General features: G+C 36.5%; 1 protein-coding gene and 1 long non-coding RNA gene across 2 annotated transcripts; both read left to right on the plus strand.

The window, feature by feature from the left end:
* The first annotated feature begins 199 nt into the window (after positions 1–199).
* LOC140246035 (EF-hand calcium-binding domain-containing protein 10-like) lies at positions 200–5,258 on the plus strand. Its single transcript, XM_072325484.1, has 4 exons — positions 200–386; positions 1,137–1,301; positions 2,878–2,968; positions 3,543–5,258. Exons 1-4 carry the CDS (start codon positions 284–286, stop codon positions 3,589–3,591), a joined length of 408 nt encoding a protein of 135 aa, XP_072181585.1. The 5' UTR covers positions 200–283; the 3' UTR covers positions 3,592–5,258.
* Positions 5,259–7,354: 2,096 nt separating this feature from the next.
* Positions 7,355–11,853, plus strand: LOC140246036 (uncharacterized). The gene is made up of 5 exons (XR_011902421.1): positions 7,355–7,429; positions 8,030–8,184; positions 9,761–9,889; positions 10,387–10,470; positions 11,530–11,853. It is a non-coding gene; the product is annotated as an uncharacterized lncRNA (long non-coding RNA).
* The last annotated feature ends 2,733 nt before the right edge of the window (positions 11,854–14,586 follow it).

Raw genomic sequence — 14,586 nt, forward strand, 5'->3', positions numbered from 1 at the left:
GTATTGTACCTCTATCAAAATGATATCCACATAAAAGACTATAAGGCGCCAGGAGGCCCAAATTTCCCAAAGAGCTTCAATGAATAGTGAGAAAATCTCTTTGAGGAGGGAGAGATTAAAACTCACCGAGGATCAATTAGGCCACAGTGCAAGTTGCAGAACGCCCTCAGGTGACGCATTTACTCTTGACGACGGGTGTCATTTACACAAACAATTACTTTTGTGTCAACGAACCGGAAAATACTGAGTAAAGTGCTTGTATCAGAAGACGTTATCTAGAAGTATGGCGGCACCGCGAGAGATCGAAGCAAATGAATACCTACAAAATCACAAGATTATGGAGCTTTTTCACAATATCACGGGGCAGCTTGTCTTCCACAGACCAGGTACTATTAGCTATATCATATGCTAAGTTTTGCAGAATTCTGGGCTTTGTGTAGTCCCATATGCTACTGTGCATGTTGGACTATCACAGCAGCGTTGTGTTACTTGCATCACAATCTAGACTCTATACTATAGAACTTCTAGTTTCTACACAGGCAAATAGCCTCTACCGGTAATAAAATTTACCTTTTGTATAGGTACTGAAAATAGCAATAGTATCTGACACATTACCCAATTGTCAAAGTTTTGACAGTAGAGATGCTTTTCAAACTTGTAGAAGTCCCCTATAGTAAATATTCAAAGCCAAGGGACGCAGGTCTCCAATATCCCGTTTGAATATTGCATAAACATAAAACTAAAAGTTTTAAAGCGGAATTTCTTGCCCAATGTAGATCTCAATTAAGTAAATACATGTATGGTAAAATTGGTAAATATTTATTAACAATTAGTAATTGAAAATTGGTAAATATTTAATTCCAAAGATGTGAAGTGACGGTAGGACAGTATTGAGGCGCCTAATAATATAATTGGATAGTGGTTTACACTAGCTATTAACGTTTTCTAGGTCTACCTACTTGTTCTTCCATGAAATTTTCATGGATAAAAAAAAAAAAGTAGGTAGACCTAGAAAACTATAATACTTTCATTGAAAGTATATATCTAATAGATATAATACTATGCACACTAAGTAATTCAGCAGTGGTATATGTTGTATGTTTATAGATTTTTATGTGTGTGTTTTCATTTTACAGACAATCCCAAGGCATTTATGATTGACTACATTGAAAAACTGAAAGAGGGGCGAACCACTCAGATGAACTACCCATGTTTATTTGATGACACAAACATCGAGTCAGTCTTTGGTATGCTGGATCCTACAAAGAAAGGCCATATCACACTTGAACAGTACAGAGAAGGCAAGTTTGATTATGAATACACAATGTTGAACCTCTGCTATTATCTGAAGCATTTTAATTACATGTCAAAGATTTAGAAGTGTCATCTTTGATTCAACTAAAGTACCTGCGCCCTCTCTCACCTGATGCATTAGCCCGACCAGACACTGTTACGCTATGCGAAAACAGCGTCTGACACGCACGGCATGCAGCCTCGAAGTGAGGAACCTCAACACAACTACAAAACTTAGGAACATGTATACTTTTCTCCTTTAAACAGAATATTTTACTCACGTTAAATGCTACAGAAGAATAGTTCGCCACACTGGGTCCATGGAGACCACTTGCGATAAGTCCGTGGAACAAATAAATGACACTTTCTGGCGTAATTCCTGACCGCCGGGCTTCGTCGTTGCAGGATTCAAAATGGCGCCTTGACTTATGCGCATGCGTGACCGGATGTGCTCCAGAGCGAGCGCGTGTGCGTTGAAAGTGTCGAGCAAACCTTGGCGTCTGCGACACAATAACCCAGTACAGTTTATAGCTGTATACAGTACCTTATACTAGTAACCGTGCGTACGCTGCTTGAAAGGGCATTCACATCACGTGACCACCCGATATCTGAGCTTGGCCTGGCGTGAAAGATTGTGTACGGTGTGGACATGCTGGATATGATGATCAATTTCGGTAAGTTTCATTACGTACATTTGAATATATATAGCATCAGATGTAGAGTAAATATTGAAGAGTATACTCGATGAGTTTGAGGTGACAAAAATGATCGTAAGTATCAAAAGTCAAAGCTATCGTGTACGATTACGTCGCCTCTCCTAGTGATTGGTGGTCGCGCGCGTACAGCCCTGTCGCGACGTACCATGTACAGCGACTGGGCTGTGTATAGTTACTGATGCATTATACTGGAAGGTCCTGAACTATACTACATCCAGATCCAGATCCAGATGTCTATCCAGTTATTGCAGTATATGTCACTGGTAGAGATATCATGGATTTTCATCATCACATGCATCCTCAAAAGAAACTAGTGTGAAAAAGCTGTTTCTTAATCCAACTAGAGTTTTAAGCATTGCACAACTGTACTTGAGTAGGTTTTCAATTTTTTTTTTTTTTTTTTTTTTTTTTTTTGGGGGGGGGGGGGGGGTAATGATGAAATACACCTGCACTGCTTTCATGAACAAGTGTAAACTTGGGAGTAGCCTTATCAATGTCACTTATATTTAGTGTACTTTTGCCTTTCTATGTTATTTTCAATAGTTTAGGTTGTATTGCCAAACCTGCCACAAAAGCAACTCAAATCAGTTATAATTTTGTTTTTCTTGAGGCACACACAATCAGTTATTAATTATTGCATCACTGTATCATCTGTATTGTTTTTTTTTTTTATTCTTTTGTGACTGTAATTTTGGTGTACTGTGCTTTCTAGTCTTTTAGCATGAATAGCACCCATGCGCTTAGAAACACCTGTGTAAAGTGTCTTAAAAATGCAATTATTATTATTATTATTATTATTATTATTATTATTATCATTATTATTATTATCATTATTATCATTAGATATTTGTCAATATGTTTCTTGCAGCAATGGCAACTCTAGGCTGTGAAAACATCGATGAAAATCCAACAGGAGCAGAAAGTGGTCGAGTGACAGCAGACATCTTTGCCAGAGAAGTGTAAGTGAAACTGCAGGATTGGCTTATTATTCCATTGCCTTGCCACTCTGCTATCAGTGATTACTGTAAAACATGATATATTCGCGGCATGAAATTTTTCGCGAATTGGAGCCGATGGCCTTTTACGAGGCAAGAAATTTTCGCGAATTGCCACTTTCGCATGCATTTTAATTTCGCAAATCTTAGCACTCGCGAAATTAAAATGCATGCGAACATTCCTTGTTTTACAATAGCTTCTTATATACTTACATTGCAAGAACAGTATTGCTTTCAATTGCTTTTATACATGTACAATGCTGCATGGAGACAACTTAAATAGATAATTTGTTTCTTATTACTTATGCTGGTAGTATTTGGAATTCGTCGAAATACTGTCTGCAAGTGAAATTAGATGGTACAGTATAATAGAATGCCCACAAAGTTCATTTGCAGGGATTTGACCAGCACCGCAAGATGATTTTCAGTGACCTGTACAACCAACTCATTACAGTGTATTTGTCTAATTCATTAGGTATATGACTGATTTTCCTCTTTTCTTTTCTTTTCTTTTCTTTTTTTTTTCCAATTTCTGCAGGAAGATGGGATTGAAAAAAGCTTCAGCAACATTCAAACCAACAATGTAGAATGGCCCTGATTTCTGTACATCGGATTGCAAAGAAACCAGGAACCCTGCTGGCAGATCCTTGTTATCATTTGTTTGCTGTCTCACTTCCATGACGGAAATGAAGACAGTACTGGACCTCATCTATTACATGCTGGACACTTGAATAGCAGGGATGAAGTCTCCAACATTTTCTGCTTATTTCATACATTGCAACATGTGTGTAGCCATTTTCGATCTATAAATGAAGAATTGGATGCACAGGCTCTGTGATATGTGATCCTTCCACAAGCAAGTGCGAATGCATGTGTCAGTTATATTTCTGTGCTCTGACAGAAACTACATTTCCTCTACCAAAGGGGATCCAGATTGGCATACCATACAGACTCCAGCTCCAGTGCTTCGTAGCATTCACCAGTTTGCATGTGTGTTTATTTTTTTCCATCCCCATTACTATTTTCTGTAATTTGTTCATCAAACTTTCTCCAGTTTGGTGTGGTTTGATTCATGTACATGTATATGTAATGACAAAACTTTTTTTTTTTGTTCTGATTTGTGAAAATTATAATGACTGTCAAAAAGCTTAATTGATTGCTTTTAAAGACTTTGAAACATTCTAAACACTGTTTAGGGATGCAGAGGAATTTCTTCTTTTTTGACAATTTCAAAAAAGAAATAAAGATGCATTGCCATTCTGCATATGGTGCATTCTACTTGTTACATTTTCATTCAATATTTGTTAATTATCACTGTAAGAGACAAGAAAGTCCCGCATACAACGTCCTACATTTCAGAGGAGACCATTCATGACAGCGCTGAAAGCAAGGCAGTGTTTTTGCGATGGGTACAATACAGATGGGTACAATACAGATGTGTCAATCCGTGGCGACTTGGTACATATATATATATATTTAATAATCTTGTTTATATTTTTCTAAGATTTATAATGTCTGTTTTATGTTAAGTGCTGTCTGGGACAAATTATTTGTATAGGGCCCCATTTTTCTCTCTCTTCTTTCTTTCTATAAAACAACAACAACAATCCGTGGCACGCAGTCAGTTCTCCATACAGAACAGTGGACGGTAACAATTATCTAATAGAATATGTCTTTAGCGATGTCCTTTGTATAACCCAGAGTTTTCCTTTGAATCTGCATTAATGAAACAAATGTATTTGTTAGCATAAACTTGAGATTATTATACACCCTGTAAATCCAATATCAGACGTGCATGAGCATACTTCATATAATAATTATGCTACAGGACTGTAGCAGGATCCGTCCCTCCAAGATATCGATGGAGCCTCAAGGCTAATTTCAAAATAAACTTGTACTGTATAAAATGTACAGAGAGGCTATCCAACAGTCGTACTTATTATTACAGTAAAGAGAATTGAATTCATAATATTGCCAGTCTTTGTACTGTCAATGATATAGCAATGGCGGATCCAGGCAGGGACGCACCCAGCGAGCGCCCCCTTTAATTTTATTAAAACAAGAGAAATAAAAAGAAAAAACTGGTGGGGCGCATGCGCCCTCCCCCTTTGATTTTGTAAAGGCACTCCCCTTTTACAGGGAAATGCAAACTTGCACTGCTTTATGTATATTTGTACAGGGTAAAATCTTAGTGTGTACATATGAAGAAGTTTGTATTATGTGTACAATAAATACATGACAAGATACTCCTTTATTATGTGTCTTTGCGTCAAATCTGAAAATTAATTCATTGATAGACTATGTGAAATGATTATCCAAGTATTTGTATGACCAAGAAGTCTGATCTACTGCATATCTTGCTGATTAATAATGTATTTGGGGGGGGGGGGGGATAAAGAGACATACAGTTTTGATTCATGGTGTGAACATGCTCAAAACTCATTTAAAGTTTAACTTTGTGATACAGTGGACTACCGTTATAGCAAAGTCCTTGAGACTGGCAGTTTTCCTTCATTATATCGAAATTTCATTATAACCGAACAAATAAACAGTAAAAACCAAAGAGCAGATAATGTTGCGGTTTGAATTTTTACTTTGTTGTAACCGGAATTTTGTTACAGCCATGTTTGTTATAACGGGAGTGCACTGTATGTAATGACATGATTCTGAAATTCACTTTGATGCTGGAAAGTGCCAACATTGGCATGTTTTAGATTCATACCCAAGTTTAGTCAGGTATTCAATTTAGAAGGGTATCTTTATAATACAAAGGTTCTTGCAAATTTAAAGCTTACCTCAGCTTACCACACACACAGCACACACCAACACACACACACACACACACACACACACACATACATACAATATATATATATATATAGATATATATATATATATATATATATAACGATTAAGACAAACAAGTTGACATAATGCATTATGTCGACTTGTTTGTCTTCATCGTCTTCATGCTCTTATTCCAACACGCGGATAATAATACCATTATATATATATATATATATATATGTGAGATATGAGAAAGGAAGGAGAAAATCGGTGCGTAGCTTTGACATTATTATTCTCTTACTGTTCCTCCTTTTCGGAAAAAAAAAAAAAAATATATATATATATATACACATACATATAAAGAGAGAGAGAGGGGGGGGGGGGGGGGAGATTGCCTGAAGTGAGTACATACTAGTTTTCTTAGGGTCGCAGCCCAAACATTGTACATAATGTATCATGCCATGTTTGCCGGTATATTGACTGCCATACGGCCCACCAGTAATACTGGAGGGGTTTTCACTCGTCAGGGACAAAAGTAAAGGTACGGGTGATTTCCGTGTCGACCGCCACTCTGAAAATCTTTCCTTGTTGTCTTCACGGTTTTATGGAAAGCAACACACACACACACACACACACACACACACACACACACACACACACACACACACACACACACACACACACACACACACACACACACACACCACACACACACACACACACGCATATGCATGTGTGTATATTTATTATATTACACACCAACACACAAAAATCGCTCGCTGTGGTTGGTTCCTTCATTATAACAATCAGTTCACTTGTCATAATCGCCGTTATTGTCACCATAAAAGTCGCCACTTTTGAAGTTGAACTGTGCATGTCAAGTTCGGGTAAACTTTATCTTTAGAAATACAAAGACACAGATGTGGAACTCACTTCTGAAGACTTAGTTTAAGAAAAATACAATATGATAAATTCATGGAATGAAGGTAAATATAAATAAAAATGTTGAACATCTGATAGATGCACTAGCGCAATTACAGGAAATTGATGCATCCCTGGATGATCCCATCAAAAACACGAAGAATTTCGTGATAAACAAATCCTATCGAGACTGCTTACGTGATGAAACCATTGGTAGTGCTGTGCCAGAGACTTGTCACAAATTGCTGCATGCGTAGATAAAAGAAATGCGTCGCTAAAATAAACTATTAAAATATTTTATTTCAGCGATGGATTTGGACGTACTGGAAAAACAAAATGGGTAAAACGAGATGGATCGTCGAACATGGTGGAATTGATAGGCCCAACCATCTGGGACACTTTCAAGGCCTCTTCCATCAGACGGACGGGATGTAACCCGACAAGCGGAAGTTTCTCATCCTGCATGGCGCATGCGCGCGTAAGATCGGTGCGCACAGAAAGACATTTACATTTGTATATATCTTTCTTTTGTCTGCCCACCCCCCCCCCCCCGACAAAAAACAAGCAATCAATGCCTTGCCTTACTTCCTTTACTTTCTTTCCTCATATAAAGATGTGCATGTCCTTATCATTTGCGCTTCAAACATTCGTGCCCTCAGAGAGCCGCTTCATAAGCTGCGTCAGCCTTGCCAGTGGGAATCTTTCATAAAGTTTAAGGTAGGCATGCATGTCTTTCATATTAGATACGCATTGTTCTTATCCTGTCTTATCATAATCTTATCATGATAGTAATATACAATAATAATTAAGTCTTTGATCTGTTAGGAAATTTTCATAGTAATTACTATGTGGTCTGAAAACATTCTTTAGATGTCATTACAATCTTACCACAACTTTGCAACTTCTTGTACACCTCCTGGCAATGGAAATTCTTTATTTATTTATTTCTCTTTCCATTTTGGCCAATATTGATGGAATTTATTGATTCGGACTAAAATGCAATGTATCAAACGCGTATAAGAGATAAGTTTAGTATATATATATTTATAATCAAACGATACATAATGTGTTCGATGTTGTAAATAAGCCCATAATAACTCATGTTTACCGCAATCTGTATAAGTTGGAATTGTATGAAAACATTGCCTAATTTCTATCATCGAAAGCACTGACAGAATTTTCTCACCGCTCTGAACAAACATTTTGATAATGGTCTCTATATGTTTGAATAAGTTCTGGGGTGGGGGAAGACTTCTTTGGGGCAGACCTTTTCATTTCCAGTATTGCGGTATTTTGTGTCTTTAATTTATTATGCAGAGTGGCCATAATTCCATTGACTTTGACGATTCTTCCCGAGTGTGTGCACTGCTTGACATCAAGTATGTCTACCAAGCTGCTTCTGCTGTCGATGTTGCTGATTACGGCATACTGTGCCGCTATGGAGGAATCCAAAACGGGACTGCGCAGAAATTGTAAGTTTCCGTCTTGGTTTCACACGCTGATCCATGCAGTTAAATGTTCATAAATTGAGACACCCATACCCTAGAAACTTTAACTGTTATTAAGGTGCTTAAAAGTACATTCGCAAAGTACACAAAGTCTTGATTAAACTGCAAAATTTGCTTTGTTGTGATACATTATTAATGCTCATCATACACTTCACAGCTGAAATTTCCATATTAATTATATTCATGTTTAACCTAATTATGAAAGTTATGATCTGACGAGAATTTGTGACATTTTCAGCAATAAATATTAAAGTCTTGGGGCGTTAAGTTGGAGTCATCCCACGAGCCCAACACCCACGAGTACCCACGGCCCACGAGCTAGACATAAAAAAAGTCCATGAGTCATACATCCACGAGTCATACATGAAAGCCCACAAGTCATACAGCCCACGAGTCGTAGTCTACACTGTAGACCAAGTAAAACAGGCCCACTTGCTAGATACTAAGTAAAATAGATCCATTAGCTTGACACTAGGCAAATAGTGTCCATGAGCTCGACACCATAAGCAAAAAAGGCCCACGAGCTCGACACTTATACGTACATTAAGCCTCGTGATATAATGTCGAGCTTGTGGGTCTTTTTTGCCTAGTCGAGCTTATGGGCCTTATTTGTATAGTGTCTAGTTCGTGGGCTTATTTTAGTTGGTGTCAAGCTCGCGGGCCTTGTTCACTTAATGTCTAGCTCGTGGGCTGTTTGACCCGTTACGTGGGCTGTACATGATTTATGGGTGTCGAACTCGTCACGTGCACCCGTTGAGTTGGTCCTGTGGGTTTTTTATGAACATTATTATTTTTAAAAAGTTGATTTCGCTTTCATTTGCCACACACAGACGATATATACCAAAGTGACTAATTTTCGGCGCGTTTTCAACAACATCATTGTGGTGTTATCCTGCTTTATATACAGGGGCAAAAAAAAAAAAAAGAAGAAGAAAAGATAAAGATCATCTTATAGTGCCATCAGCGCACTCGAAGAAAATTCAACATATTTTCATTTTTTTTAGCACAATGAAAGAGCACTGGACTTAACTCTTTCAAAAAGCAGGGGGAAATGATATTACCCTTGGTATATATCAGTAATATTTAAGTCGAGGGAATGTGTTTTTTTTTTCTTTTATTGAAAGATTAAGCTGTTCGGAATTTTCCTTATATTTCTTTTAATCGTTATAGATACGTGACGTCACGAAATGTAATAGTCTTCTCATCCACAGATGACTGCACTGAAATTTTCAATGGATTTTCCTCAATAAAGTTTTAGGAAAATCAAGGAATCAAACACCTTAAAACGGATTTTCCTCAAACTTCGTTGATGTTTTCAATTCCGGGTTTCTACGATAATGTTGCTGCATTCACGTAGGCCCCCTATATGGGTCTCATAAGTTGCTCTAAAATCAGGAAACTCGATACAAAGCTCATCATGTAAACATAATCAGAAGTAAAACACATGTCCATTTATAGGAGGAAAAGGGACGAATACCATGTTATTTCTCATGTCTGTCATTAATTTGTTGGTGTTATTTGTTTGTTTTCTGATACATAGACCAGGAAAACACCTACACTTTGACGGATGACGTTGATGTTGATGAGGCGAAATGGACATTCTTTCGGAAAATATATCATCGGGAATGTCACAAGGCCCCTGATTCACGTTGCCCGAGACATAAGAGAGGTGATATCATTGGCTGTTTGCATGTACCAAATTATGTCATTTAGAGCAACATTTATAGCGAGGTCGCTTGAGCGAAATCACAGCATTAGCGTCACTTCCCACTATAATGACTACCATAAATTTTTTTTTGATGCAGTTATCGAAACCAGATAATCTCTTCTTCTCTTGATGTAACAGATTCAGTCTTAACATGGAATATCCATACATTTTTTTTTTTATTCTTGTCTATGATTCGCCTTGCATTAGTATAAATTTGTACAAAAACAGATACATTTTTGATGGCAACTTCTGCATTTACAAAGCACGTGCTGTTTGATTTACACATGATCGATTGTGGCGACTATAACCTATACGAAGTAGAATGAATGATCGTGGAATTATTTTTCTTCAAGTGGCAACAATGACAGTGTTTAACATTAAAACTGAACCCTTTCTTTTCTGAGTTTAACTGGATCTATGACACGTGGTCACTGAAGAAGCAATTTTCAATTTTACAGCCATTGGTGAGGAGCTTACTGGACACTGCGAATGTTGTCAGGGCAAGATCTTCGGGAAACTGAAAACCAAATCCCGCTGTTCATGTGAGTTGCCAATCTATAACCAAATGTTGTCAGTTTTCTAAGTTTTTTTTTTTTCTGTCTTCGTTATGTTTAACTTGTGCATGAAAAATAATTATTCTAACTTATTCCAGAATACTGTCCATTGCAGTGATGCCTTGTTTATTTAGTTATTTTGTGTTTTATATTGACAAGTGGCCATGGAAGAGAAAGCTATTACACATACACTGAAATGCGAAAATGCTTCTAGGCGTTTGTATTTTCTTTTTTAGAAAGTTGCAATTTTCTGAATTTGAGCCGATAGTATACATGTACTTTCTTTTGTCAAGTTGACTTTTTTGTTTACTAAAAGGTTTTTTTCTGTCTTCGTTATGTTTAACTTGTGCATGAAAAATAATTATTCTAATTTATTCCAGAATGCTGTCCATTGCAATGATGCCTTGTTTATTTAGTTATTTTGTGTTTTATATTGACAAGTGGCCATGGAAGAGAAAGCTATTACACATAGTAACACTGAAATGCGCAAATGCTTCTAGGCGTTTGTATTTTTTTTTTAGAAAGTTGCAATTTTCTGAATTTGAGCCGATAGTATACATGTACTTTCTTCTGTCAAGTTGACTTTTGTGTTTACTGACAAACATTTCATAATTATGTTAAGATATCACCGAATACATCAGTCTGTGATTCTTATCTTCTTCTTTTTTCTTCTTTTTAATGCTTTGGTCCATTGCTTCGAAATAATTTTATAACTGTTCTTGATTATTCTCTCTTACTTGAATAAGATTGGGAAGGCCGGTTAACTTTTTACTATCGTCATTTGTCTGAACTAAAATGATTTCTTCTGTTAGACTGTTTTTATGCCGTTTCCTGATTTTAAATCAGTTTCTGTTGATGTTCTTTTTTTAGGTTGGAGAGTAGCCCTTAGTTTTAGAATTGTATCTCTTTGTAGAACGTCGCACTGATATCAAACCGTAAGAGCAGAATCGATGTGTGCTATACTTAAAGATGCATTTCCCCATAAAATTTGCAAAAATGCCGCATATGATTATCATGGTTGACATTGACACTTCTTCTCTCTTTCAGTCAAGTCTCACAAGAGACGTAAGTAAGTCATCAACGACAAAGGATAAGGGATTCTGACGACTACTTCTTCCTCACAACGACCACACACTTCGTCGGAGCCTATATAATTTGTCTGAAAGAAATCAGCAAGAAAAAAAAATGACAAAAAGAAGCAAATATTTTGATAATCACAGTGATAGCATGTCAAAATAGTTACTGAAATGGTAGTCACGATAAAGGAGTCATTACTTTGATAAAGAGGTAATAATATTCAAGAAGTCAATGCTGATAAGATGATTTCCGAAAATAAATCTTAGTGTGAGATAATACGTTATATAAACTTAATGGGTCTTAATTATCGCTGAGATACAAATTTATTTTTTCATCGATCGTCATCAACAGGATGATGATGATGATGAAAAGCTACTCACACAAGAAGATACAGGTGCAATGTTAAGCAGGCATGTCTGTAGTTTCATATCATGTTTTAAAGAATTCATAATTTAGTTTGATAAGAAATTCTGTCAACGTTTAGCTCTTTCACTTCCAAAACTTACAAATGATAGATTTACCCAAATCAACATCAAAATGGTGCCACCCCCACACATACATACATACACACACTCAAAGAAAAAATGGTTTAAGAGTTGTATGAATCTGTTTTTTAGTGTATTTCTTATTTCTTATTATAATGACGTATTAGTACGCAGGATAATCAGGAAGAACACTTTCTTTTATAACTGGATGAGCTTATATAAAACCTGCATGTTTTTGAAAAGAAGACATTATAAATGAATTTTAAAAACATGAGTTGATAATTATGATTATGAAGAAAAGATGAAGCGGGACAGACTTTGCAGAGAGATTTCATGAAAAATGTAGCATGACAACCAACAGCAAGATAAATGCATAAGCCATCGATTGGTCATTCGCAAGTATAGTCATTGCAGGTCATTTACTATACCTTTAACGCACCAATAATAGAATTACGTAAAATTATTCTCAACAGCAAATTGTTTAGCATGCAATGGGTAGATGGAGAGCAGACAACGCGTGAGTTACTTGCGGTATGTCGTACCATTCTGTCACTAAGAAAAAAATAACCAACAATAAAATCATCATTGCTTGTCACGACAAACTCTAGTTGATCAGCATCATTGACTTTTCCCGTTTATATATGATTTATTAAATGTATTCGCCTATAACTTATATAAATCATTATATATATATATATATATATATATATATATATATATATATATATATATCATAATTATGTAAGGAGTTTGATCGTAGAACGAGTTAATTCCATGCGTGTTGATTTGAGATATTTTCTGTTAAAACTGCAAAAAGTAAGAAAATAATAAGAATACTTGGGTTGCTTTTATTCATAACTCTAAGAATATTCCTTGTTATGTAACAGCTGACGTGACTTTAAAGGTTTCATTTTGTGTTATTTCATGATGGACTTTGAAATGATTAGAAATTGCGCTTGGTTAGCCCGTTTTTACGATCAAACTTAGATATGACAGCTGTCTATATATGCATACTACGATGTACACTCTACGTATGATTATAAATGTGATTGGGTGTTTGTGTACACCTGCAATCCTAATCATAAACTGGAAATATGTGTGTGTGTGTGTGTATGTGTGTGTGTGTGTGTGTGTGTGTGTGTATTTATGTTGCTGGTGTGTTTAAGCTGACAATCCCTATCTGTCTTTTCGAAATGATGTCTCAGTTAAAGAACAATTATACATACAATACATACAAATATGAAAACGTTTATCGCAATTGAAGAAAATGATACAAGAAAAGCTACAACTACAGTGACTCTAATCTGCTGTGTAAATGAAAAGAAAGTGAAACTCTAAACTGAATTAATCTCAACTGTTTTCATGATAAAAAATTGCGAAAATCATCTACATAGCAATGACGATTTATTTAGTGATGAAAGCTATTACAAAATTTTGCATGAATTGTCAATATCAACAATCACAGTATGTGCGTGATTAAAAGAAATTATACAGCTATTACGTAATACTAGGCCTACACCTATTTCTGAAACTGTTATAAAAAATAATCTTGAAAGCCCCACCAAAAAATAGTTTGCTGATTGTGAGAAGGTGGTTGACATTATCAAGGGGGGGGGGGGGGTTCTTACTACTTCTGATTGGGGTCCAGGGGCAAACCTGCGGGAGAAAGGGTCCTTCTATGGCATATAGGTTAGATTGGTTTGCAATTAAGTTTTTCTTCTTTCGATAAAGTACAGACCACCATGTGGTGTGTCAGCGTATGTGCTGGCAGGTACTGGTAGGTGCAAGCATGTACAGTGTACTTTTATTTTAAAACATTTACTGGGAGGACTTTAACATTAACAGGGCCGGGGAGGGGGGCAGAATCCCCCCCCCCCCCCGACGTTTTGCGCTGTAATTCTGTAACGCAAAAAGGCCTCGTCGCGAAGCTTCTTGACTTTCTTTGTTCAAGTCTCGCGCAACTTTGGAGACCAAATTTGCAACGTCCGCGCATACTTTTTCGAAGCCACGCCCATTTCTGTAACGGCATGTCACCCCAAAACGGGCACAATTTTGTGATTTTGTGTAAATTTTCTATGGAAAACAGTGCTCTGTCATGAAAGTCATAAAACCTGATTATTCTTACAATTAATCACTTTCATTGATTAATTTTATGATAATTATGGTAGAAAAGTGGTCAGTGACAATTTCCAATAAAAAACAAAGAAAAAACAAAAGTTGAAAAACAAATAATACATAAGAAATTCTGAAAACAAAATACATAAGAATTGAAATGACTTTTGGAAGTTTTAGTGATGTACATTTACAGATTTACAGACCAAAAAATAGACTCTCAATGCTTTTAATTATGCTAAAATATGATCTTGAGCTTAATTTGCATAATTAATCCAAATTAGAAAATGATTGTTTCAAAAAATCTTATGACACAATCTTGTAGACGTTGGTGTCACGCATGCCAAATTCATGTCGCAATCACACCACTGATAGCCGAGATGGGGGGGGGGGGGGGGGGGGGCGGCGGAACCTGCCCCCTCCGGATTTA

The sequence above is a fragment of the Diadema setosum genome, chromosome 2, assembly GCF_964275005.1.
Source record: "Diadema setosum chromosome 2, eeDiaSeto1, whole genome shotgun sequence".
Taxonomy (NCBI): domain Eukaryota; kingdom Metazoa; phylum Echinodermata; class Echinoidea; order Diadematoida; family Diadematidae; genus Diadema; species Diadema setosum.

Coding starts and splice junctions, on each gene's coding strand:
- LOC140246035 (XM_072325484.1), top strand. CDS start 284: ATGGCGGCACCGCGAGAGATCGAAGCAAATGAATACCTACAAAATCAC. Junction 387..1,136: donor GCTTGTCTTCCACAGACCAG/GTACTATTAGCT, acceptor TTCATTTTACAG/ACAATCCCAAGGCATTTATG. Junction 2,969..3,542: donor GACATCTTTGCCAGAGAAGT/GTAAGTGAAACT, acceptor CAATTTCTGCAG/GAAGATGGGATTGAAAAAAG.